General features: G+C 36.4%; 1 protein-coding gene across 3 annotated transcripts in view; it reads right to left on the bottom strand.

Moving 5' to 3' along the window:
* Positions 1-24,629, bottom strand: part of DPYD (dihydropyrimidine dehydrogenase) — a 930,948-nt gene that overhangs the window by 676,366 nt on the left and 229,953 nt on the right. For all 3 annotated transcript variants that reach the window (XM_061411115.1, XM_061411116.1, XM_061411117.1), the window contains exon 5: positions 19,165-19,326. In XM_061411115.1, coding sequence (XP_061267099.1) covers positions 19,165-19,326 — 162 coding nt within the window. The remainder of the gene's footprint in view (positions 1-19,164; positions 19,327-24,629) is intronic.

Raw genomic sequence — 24,629 nt, 5'->3', positions numbered from 1 at the left:
CTCCGAGAAGAAAGTATAGAAAAGCTTAATTCTTATACTTCATAAGAAAAAGACTAAGAAAATAAACAACAATTAAAAAGAAAAGTCTCTATAAAGCAGAAGGGGGACTTCCCAGGTGGCTCAGTGGTAAAGAATCCGCCTGCCAGTGCAGAATGCCCTGGAGACATAGGTTCGATCCCTGGGTCGGGAAGATCCCAAGGAGGGCAAGGCAATCCACCCCAGTATCTTTGCCTGGAGAATCCAATGGACAGAGGAACCTGCAGGGCTACAGTCCACAGGGTCACAAAGAGTCAGACACGACTAAAGCAACTTGGCATGCATGCAAAGCAGAAGGGAGCCTTCTGCACTCTGATGGACCAAATGAAACAACTAGAGTACAGGAGTAGCTAAAGAAGAGAAAGTCCTAGACAACATCTTAGCAGACAGCTGAAACTTATGGAGGGTTATACTCTGCAAGTGGAGCAGACCAGAGGTAGACATGCAACCCAGCCTGAGTCAGCTCAGCTCCTGATTTAGATAAGGGTGATATGGTCTCACTCCTGTCTACCTACCAAATGAAATGGTGAACCTTCTGTGGTAAATAAGTCAACCACAGTGTCTACAAATTTTCATATACAAGGCCTGGCTTCTGATCAAAAATCCCAGGTCTGTCATTAACTAAGAACTGCCAATAACTCAGAAAATATAGATATGAATACATAATTCAGTACATGTTGTTATCACAAATGGACTTTATACAGAAAAACTACAATGAACATGTTCAAAAAATTTATAAGAATGTGACTTCACCAGGAAACTTAAATTTGGTTAAAAAAGAGAAATTTTTAAAAAGAAGAAATTCAAAATTAAAATCAAAACCAAAATAAATGTCCTTAACAGTAATTTGACAGGTGAGCAAAAATGGACTCATAAACGGAAGATGGGTCAGTATTTTTTTCTTTTTCCACTTATTATTGCACCTGATTGCTCCCCTTCCCTTAGTTTGATAGCAGTAGTTTTTACCGATGAAGTGAGTATCTAAATAAAACTTTGTAAACTTCCTCTCAGACGGCAATATATTTAGAGGTCTGGCTTTAAAAGTACACTCTTGAGGCTGACTCTTGACCTCTATCATTCTCATGGTAAAGTACTTGAATAAAGACTTTAATATCTCCATGCATGAGTCTCCTCAAACTGTAAACTGGGATCAGTAATAGCCATCTCTTAAGGCTGCTATACCATTTCTGTCCTTTATCAAGCCCATCTTTGCATGAAATGTTCCCTTGGTATCTCTAATTTTCTTGAAGACATGTCTAGTCTTTCCCATTCTGTTGTTTTCCTCTATTTCTTTGCATTGGTCACTGAGGAAGGCTTTCTTATCTCTTCTTGCTATTCTCTGGAACTCTGCATTCAGATGCTTATATCTTTCCTTTTCTCCTTTACTATTCTCTTCTCTTCTTTTCACAACTATTTCTAAGGCCTCCCTAGACAGCCATTTTGCTTTTTTGCATTTCTTTTCCATAGGGATGGTCTTGATCCCTGTCTCCTGTACAATGTAACGAACCTCTGTCCTTAGTTCATCAGGCACTCTATCAGATTTAGTCCCTTAAATCTAATTCTCACTTCCACTATATAATCATAAGGGATTTGATTTAAGTCATACCTGAATGATCTAGTTGTTTTCCCTACTTTCTTCAATTTCAGTCTGAATTTGTCAATAAGGAGCTCATGATCTGAGCCACAGTCAGCTCCTGATCTTGTTTTTGTTGATTGTATAGAGCTTCTCCCTCTTTGGCTGCAAAGAATATAATCAATCTGATTTTGGTGTTGACCATCTGGTGATGTCCATGTGTAGAGTCTTCTCTTGTGTTGTTGGAAGAGGGTGTTTGTTATGACCACTGCATTTTCTTGGCAAAACTCTAATAGCCTTTGCCTGCTTCATTCTGTATTCCAAGGCCAAATTTGCCTGTTACTCCAGGTGTTTCTTGACTTCCTACTTTTGCATTTTGGTCCCCTATAATGAAAAGGACATCTTTTTTGGGTGCTAGTTCTAAAAGGTCTTGTAGGTCTTCATAGAACCATTCAACTTCAGCTTCTTCAGCGTTGCTGGTTGGGGCACAGACTTGGATTACTGTGATATTGAATGGTTTGCCTTGAAAACGAACAGAGATCATTCTGTCGTTTTTGAGATTGCATCCAAGTACTGCATTTCGGACTCTGTTATTGACCATGATGGCTACTCCATTTCTTCTAAGGGATTCCTGCCCACAGTAGTAGATATAATGGTCATCTAAGTTAAATTAACCCATTCCAGTCCATTTTAGTTCGCTGATTCCTAGAATATCGACATTCACTCTTGCCATCTCCTGTTTGACCACTTCCAATTTGCTTTGATTCATGGACCTGACATTCTAGGTTCCTAGGCAATATTGCTCTTTATAGCATCGGACCTTGGTTCTATTACCAGTCACATCCACAGCTGGGTATTGTTTTTGCTTTGGCTCCATCCCTTCATTTTTTCTGGAGTTATTTCTTCACTGATCTCCAGTAGCATATTGGGCCCCTACTGACCTGGGGAGTTCCTCTTTCACTATCCTATTATTTTGACTGTAGCCATGAAATTAAAAGACACTTACTCCTTGGAAGAAAAGTTATGACCAATCTAGATAGCATATTGAAAACAGAGACATTACTTTGCCAACAATGGTCCGTCTAGTCAAGGCTATGGTTTTTCCTGTGGTCATGTATGGATGTGAGAGTTGGACTGTGAAGAAGGCTGAGTGCCGAAGAATTGATGCTTTTGAACTGTGGTGTTGGAGAAGACTCCTGAGAGTCCTTTGGACTGCAAGGAGATTCAACCAGTCCATTCTGAAGGAGATCAGCCCTGGGATTTCTTTGGAAGGAATGATGCTAAAGCTGAAACTCCACTACTTTGGCCACCTCATGCGAAGAGTTGACTCATTGGAAAAGACTCTGATGCTGGGAGGGATTGGGGGCAGGAGGAGAAGGGGAAAACAGAGGATGAGATAGCTAGATGGCATCACTGACTCGATGGACGTGAGTCTGAGTGAACTCCAGGAGTTGGTGATGGACAGGGAGGCCTGGCATGCTGTGATTCATGGGGTCACAAAGAGTTGGACACAACTGAGAGACTGAACTGAACTGAACTGAAGGCTGCTATAACATATTAAAAAGTAGAGACATTACTTTGCCAACAGAGGTCTATCTAGTCAAGGCTATGGTTTTCCAGTAGTCATGTATGGATTTGAGAGTTGGACTGTGAATCAAGCTAAGCACCAAAGAATTGACGCTTTTGAACTGTGGTGTTGGAGAAGACTCTTGAGAGTCCCATAGACTGCCAGGAGATCCAAACAGTCCATTCTAAAGGAGATCAGTCCTGGGTATGCTTTGGAAGGAATGATGCTAAAGCTGAAACTCCAGTACTTTGGCCACCTCATGCAAAGAGTTGACTCATTGGAAAATGCCAGGGTCCAGTCCCGGTGGATCCAGTGAAATTCAAAGGAGAGACGTCGTCGGTGAATACAATGGCTTTAACTAGATATTAATTAGAGATATAAAGAGTAATAGAATGAGGATAGCTCAGCAGGAAAATTTAGTGCAGAAAAGAGGCTGAGTAGCTTGGTTTACGCGGGAAACCAATAAAACTTCAAGACAAGAAGTTTGTACCACTTACGTAGGCCGCAGGCATCCTTCCATTCTCCCGAAGGAGAGGAGACACTGAGGCCTCCCTGGTCAGATCTTAGAGCCCAAGCATAATTAGTAAGCATGGCAGGCTCCGCGCTCCAGATGGAAACTCAGCCAGAGTTTGAGAGAGAGAACGATATGGGGAGACCAATATTTTGAGGAACTGATCCCAATTCTTTATTTTCCAGGGTCTGTTTTTATACACTGAGGTGTTATACAAAAGTCACGCAGGGACAGCAGTCCTGACTTTTATTAAAGTCAGGTGCTTCATACAAATGTATACAGAGGTCTTAGGGGTGTTACATCATCTTCTGGCCAGGGGGCCTGCTGACAATTTATGACCCTCTCCTTGTTAACAGTGGTCAGTGAACCAGAACACTTACTTCTCCCGGGGTGATTATTTTTGAAACAGACACCACCTTCCAAAGGTACCAGATAAAGTTACATTCCTATAGGGTGAGGGTATAATGGGTTTTAATTAAGGAAAGAATTTACTTAGCCTAAGGTCCAACATGATTAATATCAAAGGTTAATACTTATTTCTTCTATATATTCATTAATGTGTATAAGGGCAGAGGATGTGGAGACTTAGCAGTAAACATTGGCTCAACAAATGAAAAACCCTTCACCAATACAATTTCTAATCAGCCCATTATACTTATAGCTTTCTAACTTCTCTAAAGAACCTGTTTTTAGAAGGTTTAAAGCATCTCGTGCCTCTCATGGTTGGGAGGCTATGAGCAATCACATGTGGCTGGACAAGCCTGTCAGGCAGGCTAGAGAACCTTCAGAGGAGTTTGTAGGTTGAAACACTCCTATCACGCCCAGGAATTATTATTAACTGGAGCTCTAAGTTGACTCCTTCTCAGAAAGAGGTGGTGGGGGACAGTCCCCCATAAAGTCAGAGGTGTAGGTGAGAGCACAAAGTAGTAAAGTAGGCAGGCTCTGGTTATGGGGGTAGATGCTCAAGAATTTTCCAAGGGGACTCCTGAGGCTCAATCCCGCCTTTTCGTATGTCGAGCCTCCTTCCTCATGACCTTTGCCATGGGTGGAGGTCCTCATGCCGGCCCCCGGCAGGAAAAGACTCTGATGCTGGGAGGGACTGGGGGCAGGAGGAAAAGGGGACGACAGAGGATGAGATGGCTGGATGGCATCACCGACTCAATGGACGTGAGTCTGAGTGAACTCTGGGAGTTGGTGATGGACAGGGAGGCCTGGCATGCTGCGATTCATGGGGTTGCAAAGAGTTGAACACGACTGACTGACTGAACTGAACTGAAGGCTGCTATGAGGACTGAATGAGTTAATAAGTGCAAAGCTAATCTGAGTGTTTTTCCTCCCATCTGTAGTGAATGTCAGGGCACAGTGGAGTTATAACACATAGTAGGCACCCAACAAGATTCTGATTAATTTCAAAATTCCTGTGCTCTGAACTCCAGTGATAGGCTTCAATAAATGAGTACCATACATAGTTCTTTCTCACTGATACATAAGGACAGTTACCTATCTGTTATTTCTAAGTGAATAATCTTCTTGAGGGGTATTTAAAATAGATCTCCTTGCATAATTGTCCTGTGATTTCTAAATTTTCACCCATCTGGAAAGGGCATTTCTTTCATCACTCCATATTGACTCTATTATTGTTTCCCCTATAATTTTCACATTTTGAGGCAAGGGAGAAATTATCCTGATTTTAAAGACTGAGACAGAGAGATGCCAGTATTTCACTTGGGGGTGATTTTTTCCCCAAGCCTCCTCACATTAAGGAGACAGAAAGAGTATAAATTTCTAATAATTATATAGTCCTCTCTAAATGGAAAAGAACATAAGACAGTAAATGCAAAGATATTTACCAACTCTAATTTGAGGGTAAGTTTTTCTCATTTTAATCTTTCTTACTTTATGAAATGATACACAATGAAAACAAACGGAAATATTTGGTAGCTATAATTCTTCCCCAATTGCTCTACTTGTTATTACTAACCAAGAAATAGCAAATGTAAACCATAGGGAAATCATGACAAACAAAATATTTTTGGAAATTTCAGAATATCTCCACCAGTTGAAGGATATATGTTAAAAGATTAGCTGTATCCTACACATCCCATAAGAGTGCAAGTATTTTTGCAAGTATTTTAACTTGATTTTATTATAGAGTAAAACATAATTTCTGGTCATTTCAAAAGGGATATTATTTCATCAGTGTAGGTCTAAGAGAAATCTTAACACAAATAAAACACTGGTTTTTCACTTCACTGGTTTCAATTTCTTTGAGTTATTTAATTAGCAATATACCAGTCTGGTTACCTTTTGAATGCCTGAATGGAGAGAGATTGTTATTTGTGCATCCAAAATTACGTTACCTCAAATTACATGGCTTCCAGGAGACGCTTCTATGTAATTTTCCTGATAACGTGCTTCCTTTTGTGAAGGAAGTCAAAAGAAACATTGAGTACATACTATCCCCTGCCCTCATCCCTTGAAAAGAAATATTCTCGGGCTACCTGACAGTTTCTCCACAACAATTAAACAAGGGACACTAAAAGTGGGAAGTCTATTTCAAACATATCAGAAATAAAGGAAAACTTCATTCAATGGCACATTTTTAGTTAATTATTAATGCACTTAGTGATTTTTTAAAAATGTTGCTGCATTATTTTTCTTATTATTAAAAGAGTCATTGTTGTAATATATAACTGGCATGGTAAAAATATTATATGATGCGAAATCAGAATGTTCTGTTCTATTCAATTTTCACCTTAATTTAGTAAATATCTTCATGTGCCCCCTATGCACTAGACACAAGTATGAGTAAGACAAACATAGACCTTCCAGTAAGTAGTTCCCTGGGTAACAGAACAATCATACATCTTAAACACAGAAAAATTATTACAATGCAATCTGCCAATGTGTAGGATTCATTTTTATATACGGTGCTCTTGGAACCAGTGAGAAAGAAAACTTATCCCAGAAGGGAGGAAAAATAACACCTTAACTAAATCTTAAAAAAAAAAAATGACATATGTTATTGTGGAGAAGACTTTACCTCTCTAAATGTCAGCTCTAAAATTCAGAGAGTAATAATTATTTCAACAATTTATTGTGAAGATTGAGTAAATCAATGATGATAACCTCCAGGGGTTAACACTTTCTCTTTATAAGGCACTCTCTTGAGTGCTTAACCCTTTATATCTTCAGCTTCCCAAACTCTTCGAAGTTAGCTACAATTGTTCATTTTATACACAGCAGAACTGACTCCTAAATTATTGTTATTACATTATGGTTCATATTTTTATTATGATTAGGCTATGTGTTCTACTCATGCTTTAAGGCTACAATTGAAATAAATGGTTGACAAAACAATTTGAAAGCATAGGTGTGTATACTTTGGTCGTGAGCAACTTTACTGATCCAAAATCATATGCAGGTTCAAACTAATCAATAAAAACACTTATGTGCCTTCAGGGATTTGCTCATGCTGTTCTCTGTGCCTTGAATTCTCACCTATTCCTCACTCTACTGGACATGATGTATACCTTTCAGGACTCAGTTTAAATTTCACTTTCTCAATTCAGCTTACCCTCCCTGATAGGTTAGGAAATCTGTTAGGTTTCCTAGCTACTGGCTCCCACAGTACTGTCTGACTGCTCCCCTCAGCACTTCATTATAATTTGCTTAATAGTCTGTTTTTCTCAGTAAGCAATAAGCTACCTGAGGGTTAGTATCATTCCTATCTTGTTCATCACTGTGTCCTTAGCACCCAGACACTGCAAGCATCTAGTCAGTCACTCAAATATATTTTCATTGCTGGGGTTGGAAAATAACGCTGTCAGGGGCCAGGCAATCCATCTTACAGCTTGCTGGGGATGAAAGGAGAGCAGGCAGGCAACAGAGAGTGACAGAGATATGGTAGACTAGAGAGATCTTCCCCTATTCTATCAGCTCCAATCGCTTGCTACCATGATTTTTCTAGAAAATGATTAACTACTTAAGTATGATTAACTACTCATAAGCAATTCAATAAAATAATAAAAGAACAGTAATTAGAAGGCAGCTGTAACTGAAATATACAGGTTACTATATGATATGGCCAGATAATCATTTACTAATCTATTTTCAAAGAGTCAGGTTTTCTTTGTAGGCCATCATCATTTTTGTTTTCATTTGTATTATTTGCATTATCTGTCTTCCATTTTTTTCATAATTTACCACCCCACCACCACTAAAACATCCCTCCCCAACCTGTTTCCTCTCTCTGTAGCATCTTGAAATGAAACCTGCTTATCTTTATCTTTTTTGTTATAAACATGTAAAATCACAAATTTTCAGTGGCTCAGAGGGTAAAAAGCATCTGCCTGCAATGCGGGAGACCCTTGTTTGATCCCTGGATGGAGAAGATCCCCTTGGAGAAGGAAATGACAACCCACTTCAGTATTCTTGCCTGGAAAATCCCATGGACGGATCAGCCTGGTAGGCCACAGTCCATAGGGTCACAAAGAGTCAGACACGACTGAATGACTTAACTCACTTGGCTACATTTTACAGGTTGTCAATGGAAATTGTGTTATTCAGTCTAAGTATTTTATAATTTCTATTGTGACAACCTCTTCAACCCATGCATTATTTATAAATGTGGTTTAAATCTGTTGTTATTGCCTTCATTTTGATAATATTTTGGTATTTTCAGTTCAGTTCATGAAAATATCAGTTCAGTCATGTCCGACTCTTTGTGACCTATGGACTGCAGCATGCCAGGCTCCCCTGTTCATCACCAATTCCCGGAGCTTGTTCAAATTCATGTCCATAGAGTTGGTGATGCCATCCAACCATCTCATCCTCTGTCGTCCCCTTCTCCTCCTGTCTTTGATATTTTATATCTAATTTAGTTGTGTTGTAGAAAAAAAATGTAGTCTGTGTGATTTAACTGAAAACTATATACACACATACACACATATATATATATTTCTGAAAGTACATGGTCAATTTGGATAAATCTTCTTTCCACAGGTGCCTGAAAAGGTCACACTCACTCTACTAGTTGGATACAGAAACTTTTATACATTCATTAAATCATTCTAATAAATTTAATTCAAATAATTCTTAAAAATTTTAAGTCAGGCCATGTTGTAATGTATATGTAATTTTAAGAATGTTTATTCTTCTTTTCATTACTTATTTTTCTCTTTATTTTTATTAATATATTTTCTTTTTATTTTTTTAAATTTTATTTTATTTTTTAACTTTACAATATTGTATTGGTTTTGCCATATATCGAAATGAATCTGCCACAGGTATACATGTGTTCCCCATCCTGAACCCTCCTCCCTCCTCCCTCCCCATACCATAACATATTTTCTCTGAAAGTCCACTTTTGTTACATATAAATACCACTACATTAACTTATTATGGTTAGTATTTACATAGTATTTCTTGCTTCAACCAGATTATTTTCAAGTTTGCTAAAATAATGTATTTCTCTTCTAAACATCTTATAGTTGTTTGAAGTGTTTATTTTTAATCCATAATAGAGCCTCTTATGTTTTAATAGGTAAACTTGATAAAAGTTAGTTTTGTGGTTAATAATGTATTTGCATTTATTTCTTCTATCTGCCTTGTTTTTCCTGTTTCCTATGCTTTGTATTTGCTCCTCATGCTCTTGATTTTTATTTTCCCTTTTCTGTCTCTCACTGGATTAAGTTTTCTACCATCTCAGCCATCTTCGTTTCTATGACTGCTTACAAATTACATTTCTAGATTTTATGTGATTACCTTTTAATTTTTAACACAGATATTTCAATGTTTTAAAAAATATATTCCCAAGTTATCAAGTATTTCTCTTCTCTCAATACAAAAAGCCCTTAGCACCCCTGACTACCTGACCCCTGACTCCCACCTCAACCACCTTCCTTGTCAATTTTATGTAACATTTTTATCTCTATCTTTATTTTTCACACCCCAAAATGAGCTGTCATTCTTATCTATGGTCAATAGTTAATTTTATTTATGACTATATTTTTCTGGTTTCCTTGCATCATCATTTCTTACATCCCTCTTTCATTCCAAGTTTGTATCAATCATGCTGAAGAATAACTTTTTTAAGTATTCTTATAACAAGGTGAATGACAAACCACTTTAGATTTTAAATGCTTACAATATCTTTATTCATGTTTGTATTGTTAAGGGAGAAATACAGTTCTTTATCCTACTCCTTTAAAACACTGTGTTCTTGGCTTCTAACATCTATGGATACTAATGAGATTGTTGATTTTAGAATAATCTTTTTTTTTCCCCTAGAAGCTGATTCTTTCAAGAACCTTGGCATTTCAGAATATTACAATCGTGTTCTAAATGAGGAACTTATATCTTTCCTTTCTTTTGGAAAACCCTCTACTACAACTGCCTTAAGACTGCTTTAAGACTGCTCTACACCAATTTCTAATCCAGTTCTAAATTTAAAGTTTTACTAGTATTTCTATTTCAGTCAATATTTCTAATCAAGTATTTCATATCAAATTCAGTTTTATTAATAATTTTACCTTATTTATGTGGATATTATTTTCTATTTATTTTAAAAGGCCTGAATATGATATTATTTGGTTTAATTAGTATAAAATCATCTGTAGTTTGAGTCTTTTGATTATCACTGGTTAACTAGTTTTTTAAACTGGTTGAACTAGTTTTTCTAATGTTGTTTTGAACTTTAGGTTTTAGACTTACAGTGAGAAAAAACTTTCTGTTTTTGCACTTACCCTCCTGCTTCTTACATGAAGTACACAATACTTTCCACCCCGTATCACTCCTCTCCCTCTCCACCACTGCAGAACCAAGTCTCTAAATGGAGGCCCATAGCTCCAGTCTCCAGGTAATACTTACAGACAATACAGAAGCAAGTTACTGGGCCACTAGGCACATGCCTAAAACACTGAGACATAGCTCTCTGCAGCTTCATACCAGCCCAAGCCCTGTTCTTTTTTTTTTTTTTTTCAAACTTTCTACCAGGGGTAGTTGAATCCACTTCTCTACCATGCATAAAGCTTTTGGTACCTACTACCCCACAGCAGTCAAACTCCCCAGCAGCCCCTGATGGTTTGCTTATGTAGAGACTAGCAGACAGTGGTCCAAGTCCCCTGTCTACTATTGAATGTTTCTATGCCGGGGCTTTCCTAGTGGCTAAGTGGTAAGAATGGATGCTTTTGAACTGTGGTGTTGAAGACTCTTGAAAGTCCCTTGGACTGCTTCCCTGGTGGCTCAGCAGTAAAGAATCCTCTGCAACATAGAAGAGCCTGGGTTCAACTGGGTGGGTTGGGAAGATCCCTTGGAGAAGAAATGTCAAGCCACTCTAGTATTCTTGCCTGGGAAATCCCATGGGCCGAGGAGCCTGGAGGGCTACAGTCAGTGGTGTCACAAAAGAGGCAGACATGACTACACGACTAACAACAGCAACAAGGTACAGTAATTGAGGTATCTGTGGTTCAGACACCAAGGTGTAACACTGGGAGGTTGCAGCCAGAAAATTCAAGTTTACTTTGACTTTGTAATAATGACCTAATATTAGGTTGGGCAAGTGAGGGTTTGTGAAATAAAGGAATCTGAGGCTTTTTACTCTATATCTGCCCTTTATTATATATGAACTTGTACGAGCCTCTTGTTACTCATACATACAATGAAGATGATAACATTTATCTAGAGGGTTATTTTGAGTATGATCAATTTCTAAGTACAGTACCTAACATTGTCCAAGGCTAAAGGAGTTTGTCTAATTAACCATCAGTTTAGAAGCATTTTGATCCTTCATTTCCTTAAGCCCAAAATGGGGAAAATATTAGAACTTTACACGTCTTAATGGTTATCAATATTTTTAAATGAGATATTACAAAAAAGGATTGAGGTGCTATGCAAGTATAGGTATTATGACTCTACATTGCCCCCCCATCTGATCCTGTTTTTCGTACTAAGGTCTACTCATCTCCGGAACCAAACAAGGAATATTAATGGAGATGGATTATTAGTCTAAAGATGCTAATGTAAATACATACGCCTTATCAAGTCACTAAGGAATTTCAGGACATGTAGTATGTGTAAGCAGCCTACAACAATGCTTAATTCTAATCAATGCTCAATCAGTGTTTGTTTGATTAATTAAATCCTTACCTACTGGGAGTGTAATAATACATTTGGTGTTCATATAAGCCACTTTTCTTGGGATAGTGCAGGTTTGCTCTGCTGAACTGCACTAACTGTTAACAGTATTCTCATTCATTCTTCCAGTCTTTTGCATGATTAACTAATAAAGCAACTGACATAAGACATCAGTTCAGTTCAGTTCAGTCACTCAGTCATGTCCGACTCTTTGCGACACCATGAATTGCAGCACTCCAGGCCTCCCTGTCCATCACCAACTCCCGGAATTCACTCAAACTCACGTCCATTGAGTCGGTGATGCCATCCAGCCATCTCATCCTCTGCCGTCCCCTTCTCCTCCTGCCCACAATCCCTCACAGCATCAGAAGTCTTTTCCGATGAGTCAACTCTTTGCATGAGGTGGCCAAAGTACTAGAGTTTCAGCTTTAGCATCATTCCCTCCAAAGAACACCCAGGGCTGATCTCCTTCAGAATGGACTGGTCGGATCTCCTTGCAGTCCAAGGGACTCTCAGGAGTCTTCTCCAACACCACAGTTCAAAGGCATCAATTCTTTGTCACTCAGCTTTCTTCACAGTCCAACTCTCACATCCATACATGACCACTGGAAAAACCATAGCCTTGACTAGACGGACCTTTGTTGGCAAAGTAATGTCTCTGCTTTTCAATATGCTATCTAGGTTGGTCATAACTTTCCTTCCAAGGAGTAAGTGTCTTTTAATTTCATGGCTGCAATCACCATGTGCAGTGATTTTGGAGCCAAAAAAAATAAAGTCTGACACTGTTTCCACTGTTTCCCCATCTATTTGCCATGAAGTGATGGGACCAGATGCCATGATCTTCGTTTTCTGAATGTTGAGCTTTAAGGCAACTTTTCACTCTCCACTTTCACTTTCATCAAGAGGCTCTTTAGTTCTTCTTCACTTTCTGTCAAAAGGGTGGTGTCATTTGCATATCTGAGGTTACTGATATTTCTCCAGGCAATCTTGATTCCAGCTTGTGCTTCTTCCAGCCCAGCGTTTCTCATGATGTACTCTGCATAGAAGTTAAATAAGCAGGGTGATAAAATACAGCCTTGACATACTCCTTTTCCTATTTGGAACCAGTCTGTTGTTCCATGTCCAGTTCTAACTGTTGCTTCCTGACCTGCATACAGGTTTCTCAAGAGGCAGATCAGGTGGTCTGATATTCCCATCTCTTTCAGACTTTTCCACAGTCTATTGTGATCCACAGAGTCAAAGGCTTTGGCACAGTCAATAAAGCAGAAATAGATGCTTTTCTGGAACTCTCTTGCTTTTTCCATGATCCAGCGGATGTTGGCAATTTGATCTCTGGTTCCTCTGCCTTTTCGAAAACCAGCTTGAACATGTGGAAGTTCACAGTTCATGTATTGCTGAAGCCTGGCTTGGAGAATTTTGAGCATTCCTTTACTAGCGTGTGAGATGAGTGCAATTATGTGGTAGTTTGAGCATTCTTTGGCATTGCCTTTCTTTGGGATTGGAATGAAAACTGACCTTTTCCAGTCCTGTGGCCACTGCTGAGTTTTCCAAATTTGCTGGCATATTGAGTGCAGCACTTTCACAGCATCATCTTTCAGGATTTGAAATAGCTCAACTGGAATTCCATCACCTCCACTAGCTTTGTTAGTAGTGATGCTTTCCAAGGCCCACTTGACTTCACATTCCAGGATATCTGGCCCTTTGGTTTAGTGATTATACCATCGTGATTATCTTGGTCATGAAGATCTTTTTTGTACAGTTTTTCTGTGTATTCTTACCACCTCTTCTTAATATCTTCTGCTTCTGTTGGGTCCATACCATTTCTGTCCTTTATTGAGCCCATCTTTGCATGAAATGTTCCCTTGGTATCTCTAATTCTTGAAGAGATCTCTAGTCTTTCCCATTCTGTGGTATTCCTCTATTTCTTTGCATTGATCACTAAGGAAGGCTTTCTTATCTCTTCTTGCTATTCTTTGGAACTCTGCATTCAGATGCTTATATCTTTCCTTTTCTACTTTGCTTTTTGCTTCTCTTCTTTTCAAAGCTATTGTAAGGCCTACTCAGACAGCCATTTTTCTTTTTTGCATTTCTTTTCCATGGGGATGGTCTTGATCCCTGTCTCCTGTATAATGTCATGAACCTCCATCCATAATTCATCAGGCACTCTATCTATAAGAACTAGTCCCTTAAATCTATTTCTCACTTCCAGTGTATAATCATAAGGGGTTTGATTTAGGTCATACCTGAATGGTCTAGTAGTTTTCCTTACTTTTTTCAATTTAAATCTGAATTTGGCAATAAGGAACTCATGATCTGAGCCACAGTCAGCTACCGGTCTTGTTTTTGCTGACTGCATAGAGCTTCTCCATCTTTGGCTGCAAAGAATATAATCAATCTGATTTCGGTGTTGACCATCTGGTGATGTCCATGTGGAGAGTCTTCTCTTGTGTTGTTGGAAGAGGGTTTTTGCTATGACCAGTGCGTTCTCTTGGCAAAACTCTATTAGTCTTTGCCCTGCTTCAGTCGGTATTCCAAGGCCAAATTTGCCTTTTACTCCAGGTGTTTCTTGACTTCCTACTTTTGCATTCCAGTCCCCTATAATGAAAAGGACATCTTTTTTGGGTGTTAATTCTAAAAGGTCTTGTAGGTCTTCATAGAACCATTCAGCTTCCGCTTCTTCAGTGTTACTGGTTGGGGCACAGACTTGGATTACTGTGATAGTGAATGGTTTGCCTTGGAAACGAACAGAGATCATTCTGTCATTTTTTGAGACTGCATCCAAGTACTGCATTTCAGACTCTTTTGTTGACCATGATGGCTACTCCATTTCTTCTAAGGGATTCCTGCCCACAGTAGTAGATATAATGGTTATCTGAGTTAAATTTACCCATTCCAGTCCATTTTAGTTCACTGATTCCTAGAATATCAATGTTCACTCTTGCCTCCTGTTTGACCACTTCCAATTTGCCTTGACTCATGGACCTGACATTCCAGGTTCCTATGCAATATTGCTCTTTGCAGCATAGAGTATACCTAATCTCACATTTCAGTTTATGCACTTTTTTGCAGTAATTGATTTTAATATGAGGACTACACCTAATTTTTTCTTCTTCTATACTTATCTATTTGATAGATGGGAAGATGCATCACAAAAATATATTATTTGAAAAAAGACATAACATTCTATTATTTTTTAGTGTACATGTGTCTCTATATCCTCCGCCAATATAACTGTGGACATCAAAAGTTTAAAGCTTCTAGCAGCTCCATGTTCAAGTTGAAGATACCGTAGGATTATTTGTCTTATTAAAATAATCACTAACTCAAGTAATCATGTTCCTTCTTCACTCACAATTCTTTAAATTATTGACTGCAGCATTTAACAAAACATGTTGATCATTCAAATAATTTTACTAGTTTACTTAATGCAGCCTCATAATACCTGATTGTTTGAACTATATCAGTGTATTTTTATTATGTTATAAGCACTGGTCAATTTGATTTGAAGTATGTCTATTCAATAAATTATGGAAATAAGTAAAAATAGCAAATGATAGTATATAAATAGCATATGATGATGGGACAAAAATAGGCTATTTCAAATGAGAGCTGATATAAAAGACCTGAAAAATACAGTTAAAGAAAAATCTAAAGAATAATTCAGTTCTGTTCTTAACTAAAAGTATAAAAAGGAAATTCAAAGTACAGTGCAAGGAGTATATGCCATGCAAAACAGTATGTTTAATGGGTATTAATATAATCCCATAGAACATTTACTGTGAAAAACAAGTACTGTTTTCTGATACCAGTTTCATAATCTAATGTATTTCTAAAAATTCATAATTGAGGCAGCAACCTTAAGTACTAATCCTCTGAGCCTCATTCATTTTAAGATTTAGAGTCAAACTTTCAGTTCAGTTCAGTTCAGTCACTCAGTCGTGTCCGTCTCTTTTCGACCCCATGAATCGCAGCGTGCCAGGCCTCCCTGTCCATCACCAACTCCCGGAGTTCACTCAGACTCACGTCCATCGAGTCGGTGATGCCATCCAGCCTTTAGAACCTAGGAATTTTAATTTTTCTAAATTGTTCCTAAAACTCTTTAATATCAGTGGAAAGGAAGTGATTTGACATGCAGTTAATTCTCTATTTATAGTTATTTTTCAAACTTTGGGAAATTAGTAGAAAGATGCATTCTTCATTATCCTTTTGCAGCAATTCATTAGTTAAATTTGAGAGGCAATGAGAGTGTAGTTGGTTATTTAAATGTGATAAATATATGATTTCTTAATAAGTCAACTAAATGATCAAAGACATGTCAACATAAAAATTTCAAGTATTAAATCTATATAGAGAAATTTTAAGACACTGATGAAATTGATAAGAAAATCCACAGCAAGCTATTATTTCCAAATTATTTATTTGAAGCACTATTGTTATACTTAACTGAACTAAGAAAAAACTGCCCCCTAGAGAGATCTAGAATCATTCTGTAGTCTGTCTGTCTCACATGTGCAAAAGTGTATGAAGCAAAGTCACTGCAGATGTGGGGACAGCACAGGATTGACAATACAGGACAAAACAAAAGTAGTTAAAGTAGCTGGTCTCCTGATCCTCCTCATGCTATCCTCTATGTGATTTATTCCTTTTCTACTACATACTACATACATTTCTATTACATGTTCTAAATCATATGCCCATGTTTAAATGGAAAGGTATAATCTAAGTATGGATTTAAATAATAAAGGTAGACTATGGAGTTGATATATCAAAAATCACATATATATTACAGAAATATATACACATAAATTATAGGAAAAACATTTTTGAAAAATACCATACTATTTTATTCTGCTCTCCTAACCTTTGCTTAATTTGGTTGAAAAATAGATTTATAATTCTTTAAAAGTCAAAAATCAATCATTATTTTATCAAACAAACATCAAATTATTTATATATCATGTTCAGCTTTTACTTAAGTACTCCTATCAATAGTTTAGTAGTTTGGAAGAGTAATGGTATTTGCATATATTATTTATAACATTATTTAATATTTTTATTTTAGAATTATTTTAAAAGTTGTACTCTTTCTTTACAGCAGCAGTCAATTAATTCATTGCATTATGCTTATTATTTTCATTGAGTTGATTTAGTGCTAGTTTCAGGTTATGTGTGTGTGTACCCGCTCAGTCATGTCCAGCTCTTTTGGAACCCACTGACTGTAGCCCTCCAGGCTCCTCTGTCCATGGGATTTCCCAGACAAGAATTCTGTACGGGGTTGCCATTTCCTACTCCAGGGGATCTTCCTGACCCAGGGATCAAACGAGCATCTCTTCCGTCTCCTGCACTGGCAGGCAGATTCTTTACCACTGCGTCATCTAGGAAGCCCTAGTTTCAGGATACACCATAGTGATTCAGTATTTTTGCAGATTATACTCCCTTTAGGTTATTATAAGATAATAATTCCCTGTGCTATCTAATATATCCTGGTTGCTTCTCTATTTTATACATAGCAGTTTGTATCTGCTAATCCCATATCCCCAGTGTGTTACTCCCATTCCCTCTCCCTTTTGGTAAGCACAAGTCTGTTTCCTATATCTGTGAATCCAGTACTGCTTACCTTCACAACAACTTTGACTGTTGGGTAAATTTAAGTAAACAACCCTTTGACAGAACTCTCTAAAATAAATTGCCTTAAGTAGTCAACTTAAAAAAAAATGAAAGCCTTTCTATGTAGTTCCACTGGGATATTTTTATTTATAATTTGATAGATATATTTGAAGCCACAGTAATAAGAAGCATAAATGGAATGTAATAAGGAGATACATTGCTATCTAAATTCCATGAGTCTCTTAAAATGCATCTAATGCCATCCTAATCTATGCTATGTCTGAAATAAATAGACGTTGCTTTGGAAAGCAGTGGTACAACCTCATTAAAACAGAGTTCTCAGAGGAATGATGTTTCCCTTTCTCCCCACTCTCCCCACCCCCCTTCACTGTTTCCTTTCTCTCTTTTCCCCTTCTCCCCTCTCCTTCCTCCCTCCCTCCCTCTCTAGTCCAAACCACAGACAAATAACATTATTTTAACTGATTTTGCTTTGAAATGCAGTGTTAGTTTATATAGATACTGTGTGAACTTTTACCTACTACATCCTTGCAAGCCTGCCCCGTTTTAATGAAGAGACAATGAGTCCCCAAAGAAAAATGTGGAAGAATTCAAGTGAATCTTCTCCATCAACTAGGGATTGTCTCAGGTTGTAAAGATCATACCTTGCACTGGTCAGGTAAACCAATGCAATTTTGAATTTGGTAGGAGAAGAAATTAAATACAAGAATTTATTGCAACAACTCACAACCTCAAATTGTTTCTATTTTCTCACTCCCAGGAGCCCTTCCTTAGAATTAACCTGTCAGAAAGCAGGAAGGGAATAAAAACCTGATTTATTACTAAAAGCAAAGTAAGATTTAAGCTTGAGGGATATTATGAGAAGGGTCCTAAAAAGAAAGAATACGTTGTGTTTGAGTTGACAACATCAGACAGAGAAGTCATTAATTAAAAATCTAGTGCTGACAGGTTATTTAATTTGGTCTTCTAGCCAAACAGACCCCAAGGATTACAAAATTCTACTGTAACCTCCATATAAGCTGATCATTTAAATGATACACAGGAATGGATCTGGTAGTTGACTCCAAAATGGAGGCCCCAGAGAGAATAAGATGTCCCAGAGCTTCAAAGTCATTAAAAAAGAAAGACATGGCCCAAACTTATAAGAAAATAGGGACAAAATGTTTTCATATTATTTCATTATAAATTTGCATCCAAAAAACACATCTGCTTTCAATCCACAGGTTCACAAAATCTAATGTTAAAAAATATTATTCAGTTTGAGGGTTTTTGATAATTCTATAACCTCTATTACTCAAAAAATATTATAGAAGAATGCTGATGTATTCTTTCAAGCTGTGAAGATTAAAGATGTTTTCAGGAAAAAGAACTAGTTAAGATAGTTTGTTTTTTATTTTCCCATAATGGGACCCCCTAGCCACACTCCAACGTAAAGTTAATGAATAAATTCTATTTTCAGATACTCCAATTTATATAACTTTCAGTGAAAGTATTTTAATAACCTTCTGGGATTACAATTAATTTGACATATGGTTTTAGAAATTTCATTTTTGAAGCCAAGTCGTTGAATAAAAACATCGTTTATGACACAAAATACTTAAACTGTAGCTGTATATCACACTAAAAATGTTGGATATCAACAAAGCTTCAGGATTAAAGTTATTTTAAGATTTTCGTGCTTCAGGGATAGAAAAAACAATTGTACATCTTACATACCTCAGTAGCATATTGCTGCAATCCACCAATATTAATTGGTCCCTCTTCAGTGGCATACAAATTACATCCACCTACACAAAGATCAGAGGTGGGGCATACCATTCCACAGGTCAGACCAAGTGGGTTGTCAGAAAATATCATCTTAGCAGCTCCATAATAGTTCTGCAAAATAAAATGTTCTTATGTAACAATGTACCTTTTAACATTCAAATTATGATGGCTTTTTCTATTAGATCAGTGTATAAGATGCAGAGGTTATAAGAGTCTTTAGCATCAGAATCCATCAAGTTAGCATAGTAAAATATACACGTCCAATACATATATATTAATAATGAATAATGAGATTTGGTAAATTGAAATTTAAAATAAACCATCTAATTCTATCCTGCTACAAATATTTCTTTTCAGTTTTAACAAAAGTTAGTTAAGTAGATTGCTTGAACAGGCTTAAAACCTAAACCTTAAAACTAAAGAAAAAAAAATTATGCTCAGGTAATTCAGGATATACTCCATGATGTAACAATATTAAGGGTGGCCAGGGCTCTCTTCCCATTCAATTCATCTGGTTTGTCCATGGATACTATGTATTTTAACACTCTTGTGTTGAGTATCATCCTTCAGTAACAACCTATTAACCAAATATGCAGATGAAACTCATTATACAAGACTAGACTGTTAAGTTCATTCCTCATCACTCCCTTCCACACATTTGACTATTATAGACTAGTTTAGAATCTTTTGCGTTTCATTAAGAATTTTTGGAATCCTACTTGTTCATAAATTATACAAATACATCATTTTTTACTGAATAATGAAAATACGTTGAACATTTCAGAAATATGTTTTCCTTTCATGAAAATTTAAAATTGAATCTGACTAGTATTCTTCAAAGCTGTTAAGTATTTTGTCAAAAATAAGGATTATTTTGAGAAACTGTAACAGTCAAAAGATCCCCAAGGAGATGTGACATCTAAATGCAATCTGTTATTTTAGAGAGGATCCTGGATCAGAAAAAGGACATGAAGTAAAAACGAAGGAAATCTGAAGAAAATATAAACTTTAGTTAATAATAATAACATATTGGGCTTCCCTCATAGCTCAGTCGGTCAAGAATCTGCCTGCAATGCAGGAGACCTGGGTTCGACTCCTGGGTTGGGAAGATCCCCTAGAGAAGGAAATGTCAACCCACTCCAATATTCTTGCTTGAAAAATGCTATGGACAGCGGAGCTTGGCAGGCTACAGACCATGGGATCACAAGAGTAGGACACGACTTAGCGACTAAACCACCACCAACAACACATTAATAAAGTTTCATTAGTTGTAACAAATATGCTATACAATGTTATATGTTAATAGGTGAAACTGGAATAAAATTCTTTGTCCATTTTCCCATATAAAAATACTCTAAAATACATTTTAAAAGAAGATAAGGAAGAATGTACTTAACAATATGAAACAGATGCATTTATTTTTTTCAGCTTTTACTTAAAGTACATTTGAAAGTCTTTGAAAACATACATTATTTCCACGACTAATTTCAATCATAAATACAAATTCCTAGATAAAATATTGAGGATAATAAAGAACAGCATTAATCTTTACTATTTATTGACTCTGTACTATATTTCTGACACTTTACCAGGTCTTTATCTAAGTTTTTAACATCAATCATCTTATTTAATATATCTAGCACTCAAGAAAAAATTTCTAGGCATGAGAAAAAAATAGAATTAAATCTTTGATAACTAGATAAAAAGTAAATTAATGAAGCAGACCCACAGGTGATACAGAAAATAATGCTAGCAGATAAAACCTTTAATTTAATTTTAATAAAAATTCAGGCAAAAAGATACACAAAATACATGAAACAATAAAAATACAATCATAATATTATAATTATTTAAAAAATAATCAAACTTATATTGAATAACTGAATGAAACATTTAAAAATAGATCTAAACGCATGGTTTTAACAGCATCCATGGTGGATTAACAATATTTCTCTTATTCAGTGTCTACTTAGCAACCAACAGTCACATCTAACATATGTAAATGACTCTTCAATACACATTTTCTGAATAGCTAGTAGAAATGTGTTATGAGATTCAAGTTATAAATAAGGAAAGTGAAATATAAAGGGTAAATAATTTGCCAAGGGATCATATAGTATATACGTGGCAGAGTCAGAATCCAAAGCCATATTGTGGCTGTATACTCTTAAGTACTAAAGTATAATTTCATATGAAAGTCTACTGTTCATTACTCAATAGATTATAAAATTTAGTTATGATATTATTATTCAGTTATAGCACATACCACACTGTAAAAGAAACACAAAGCTCTTTTCATTATAATTAGGAAGGTAGACAGAAAGCCCATTAGATTATTCTTTATACTTCATCAGATGATTTTTGTTTATATAGTTTCTTTAGTTTTGATCTTTCATCAGTCCATTTTAAAACTATGAGGCATGTCTTTTACTCTTAGTTCAAAAGATTAAGATCGGCTTCTTTCTCTAAATTTGGTCACATTTACCAATATCTTTGTGATGGTATGTTAGTATCACTAATAAGGACCAATAATAAAGCACTTAACTGACAAAGTCTAATTTTCAAAAATTAACATTGGACTCTCTTAAACTTATAGAAAGAGCATATACAAAAAATAAGCCAAAGATATTATATCATATATTAATAAATAAAAATTCATTAAATAGCAAAGTTGATTAAAAAAGCATTTGAAGATGATTTGGTTTAAATGATGAATTCTATAAAATATTCAAATATGTACATCAATTCTTAATAAATACCTCCAAAGTACACATATCTAATTTAACCCAGAAATGCAAGATTGGTTTATTATGCCAAATACACTGTATCAATAGAATAAAGAATAGAAATCACACAATCATCTCAAAAGATGCAGCAAAGCATTTGACAAACTCCAACAAAACTTATGGTAAAAACTTACAACAAACCACAAACACAAATCAACTTATTCTCTGATAAAGGACCTCTATGTAAATCCAACAGCTAACATCTTATTTTATGCTGAAAACTGAATGCTTCCTCCCAAAGATCACGAACAAAGGATGTGTTTCTAATTAGCACAGTACAGAAAATCTACCAGATAATTTGACAAGGAAGAGAAGTAAGTGCTATTCAGATTGCAAAGGAAGAAGTAAAATTATTTCCAATTATGATGAATGCAAAATGCAAAATGCCAGGCTGGATGAAGCATAAGTTGGGATCAAGATTGCTGGAAGAAATATCAATAACCTCAGATATACAGATGACATCACCCTTATGGCAAAAAGTGAAGAGGAACTAAAGAGCCTCTTGATGAAAGTGAAAGAGGAGAGTGAAAAAGCTGCCTTAAAACTCAACGTTCAAAAAACAAAGATTATGGCACCTAGTCCCATCACTTCATGGCAATTAGATGGGGAAACAATGGAAACAATGACAGACTTTATTTTCTTGGGATCTAAAATCACTGCAGATGGTGACTACAGCCATGAAATTAAAACACACTTGCTCCTTGGAAGAAAAGCTATGACTGACCTAGACAATGTATTAAGAAGCAGAGACATTACTTTGCCAACAAAGGTCTGTCTAGCCAAAGCTATGGTTTTCCCAGTAGCCATATATGGATGTGAGGTTGGACCATAAAGAAGGTTGAACACTGAAGAATTGATGATTTTGAACTGTGATGTTGGAGAAGACTCCTGAGAGTCCCTTGGACTGCAAGGAGATCAAACCAGTCAATCCTAACAGAAATCAATCCTAAATATTCATTAGAAGGATTGATGCTGAAGCTGAAGCTTCAATATTTTCACCACCTAATGCAATGCAAAGAACCGACTCATTGGAAAAGACCCTGATGCTGGGAAAGATTGAAGGCAGGAGGACAAGAGGACGACAGAGGATGAGATGGTTGGGTGGCGTCACTGACTCAATGGACACGAGTTTGAGCAGGCTCTGGGAGATGGTGAAGGACAGCAAAGCCTGGCATGCCGTAGTCCATACAGTCACAAAGAGTCAGACATGACTGAGCGAATCAACAACAACAAATGATAAAATAATCTTTCACATAGAAAATCATAATAAATTTAATTTAAAATTATTAGCACTGTTATCTTTAATTTTATGAATCAATTGGTGCCTTGGGATGCTTAGATTGAGCATTACTTTGAGGTGTGGATATGAAGGTGTTTCTATATGAAATTAGTTTGAATTGGTGGATTCAGATAAGTAGATTGCTCTCCCCAATGTGGGTAGGTAACATACAATCCATTGAGGACCTAAATAGCATAAAAATGGTGCAGAAAGGATAAACTTGTCTCTTGTGGTTGAGCTGGGACATTAATGATATATACACTGATTTTATATGTATATCTATTTATCTATATGTGATATATTCTGCTTGTCTGGAGAATACTAACAAGCTTCCTTGGTGCCCCAGATGGTAAAAGGCTGCCTAGAGTAGGGAGACCTGGGTTTGATCCCTGGGTCAGGAAGATCCCCTGGAGAAAGGAACGGCAACCCACTCCAGTATTCTTGGCTGGAGAATTCCATGAACAGAGGAGTTCGGCGGGCTACAGTCCATGGGGTTGCAAAGAGTTGGACACAACTCAGCAACTAACACTTTCAACACACACACAAGAAACACAGCAACCATAAATATATAACATAAATACATAAAAAATAATTGGTATTTATATATATTAGCAATGAACAAACCAAAAATAAAATCAAGAAAATATTTATATTTAGAAGAGCATCAAAAATACTTAGAATTATATTAACTAAAAAAGTGTAAAACATATATTCTGTAGACAACAAAACACTGATGGAAAAAAATAAGACTTAAAAATGGAAAATAGATCCATGATAATAATTGGAAAGTTTCTTGTCAGGATAGTAATACACTCAAAGCAATCCCTCTAAACACCCTAGCTGACTTGTACTTTGCTAAAATGGTCATGCTGACCCTAAAATTCATATGAATATCCAAGGGAATCAGAATAGCCAAAAGAACCTTGAAAAATAAGAACAGATTTGGAAGAATCACATTTTTCTGATTTCATAACTTACCACACAGCTATGGTAATCAAGATAAAGTGGTAATGGAAAAATGATAAAAATATACCTCAATGGAATGAATTGAGAATCCAGTAAGACCTTTGTATTTATGTTCAATTGATTTTTAAAAGGATTCCAAGAATTCCAGAGGTAAAGAACATTCTCTTCAACAAGTGATGCAGTAATAGCCAAATTTCACATACAAAGGAATGAAGCTGAATCTCCACCTCATACCATACATAAAAGTTAATTAAAAATAGATCAAACCAGTCAATCCTAAAGGAAATCAGTCCTGAATTCATTGGAAGGACTGATTGTGAAACTAAAACACCAATACTTTGGCCACCTGATGGGAACTGACTCATTGGAAAAGACCCTGATGC

This window comes from Bos javanicus, chromosome 3, assembly GCF_032452875.1.
Source record: "Bos javanicus breed banteng chromosome 3, ARS-OSU_banteng_1.0, whole genome shotgun sequence".
Lineage (NCBI taxonomy): Eukaryota > Metazoa > Chordata > Mammalia > Artiodactyla > Bovidae > Bos > Bos javanicus.
The sequence above is the reverse complement of the archived record's forward strand: the minus strand, read 5'-3'. Positions and strand labels throughout refer to the sequence as shown.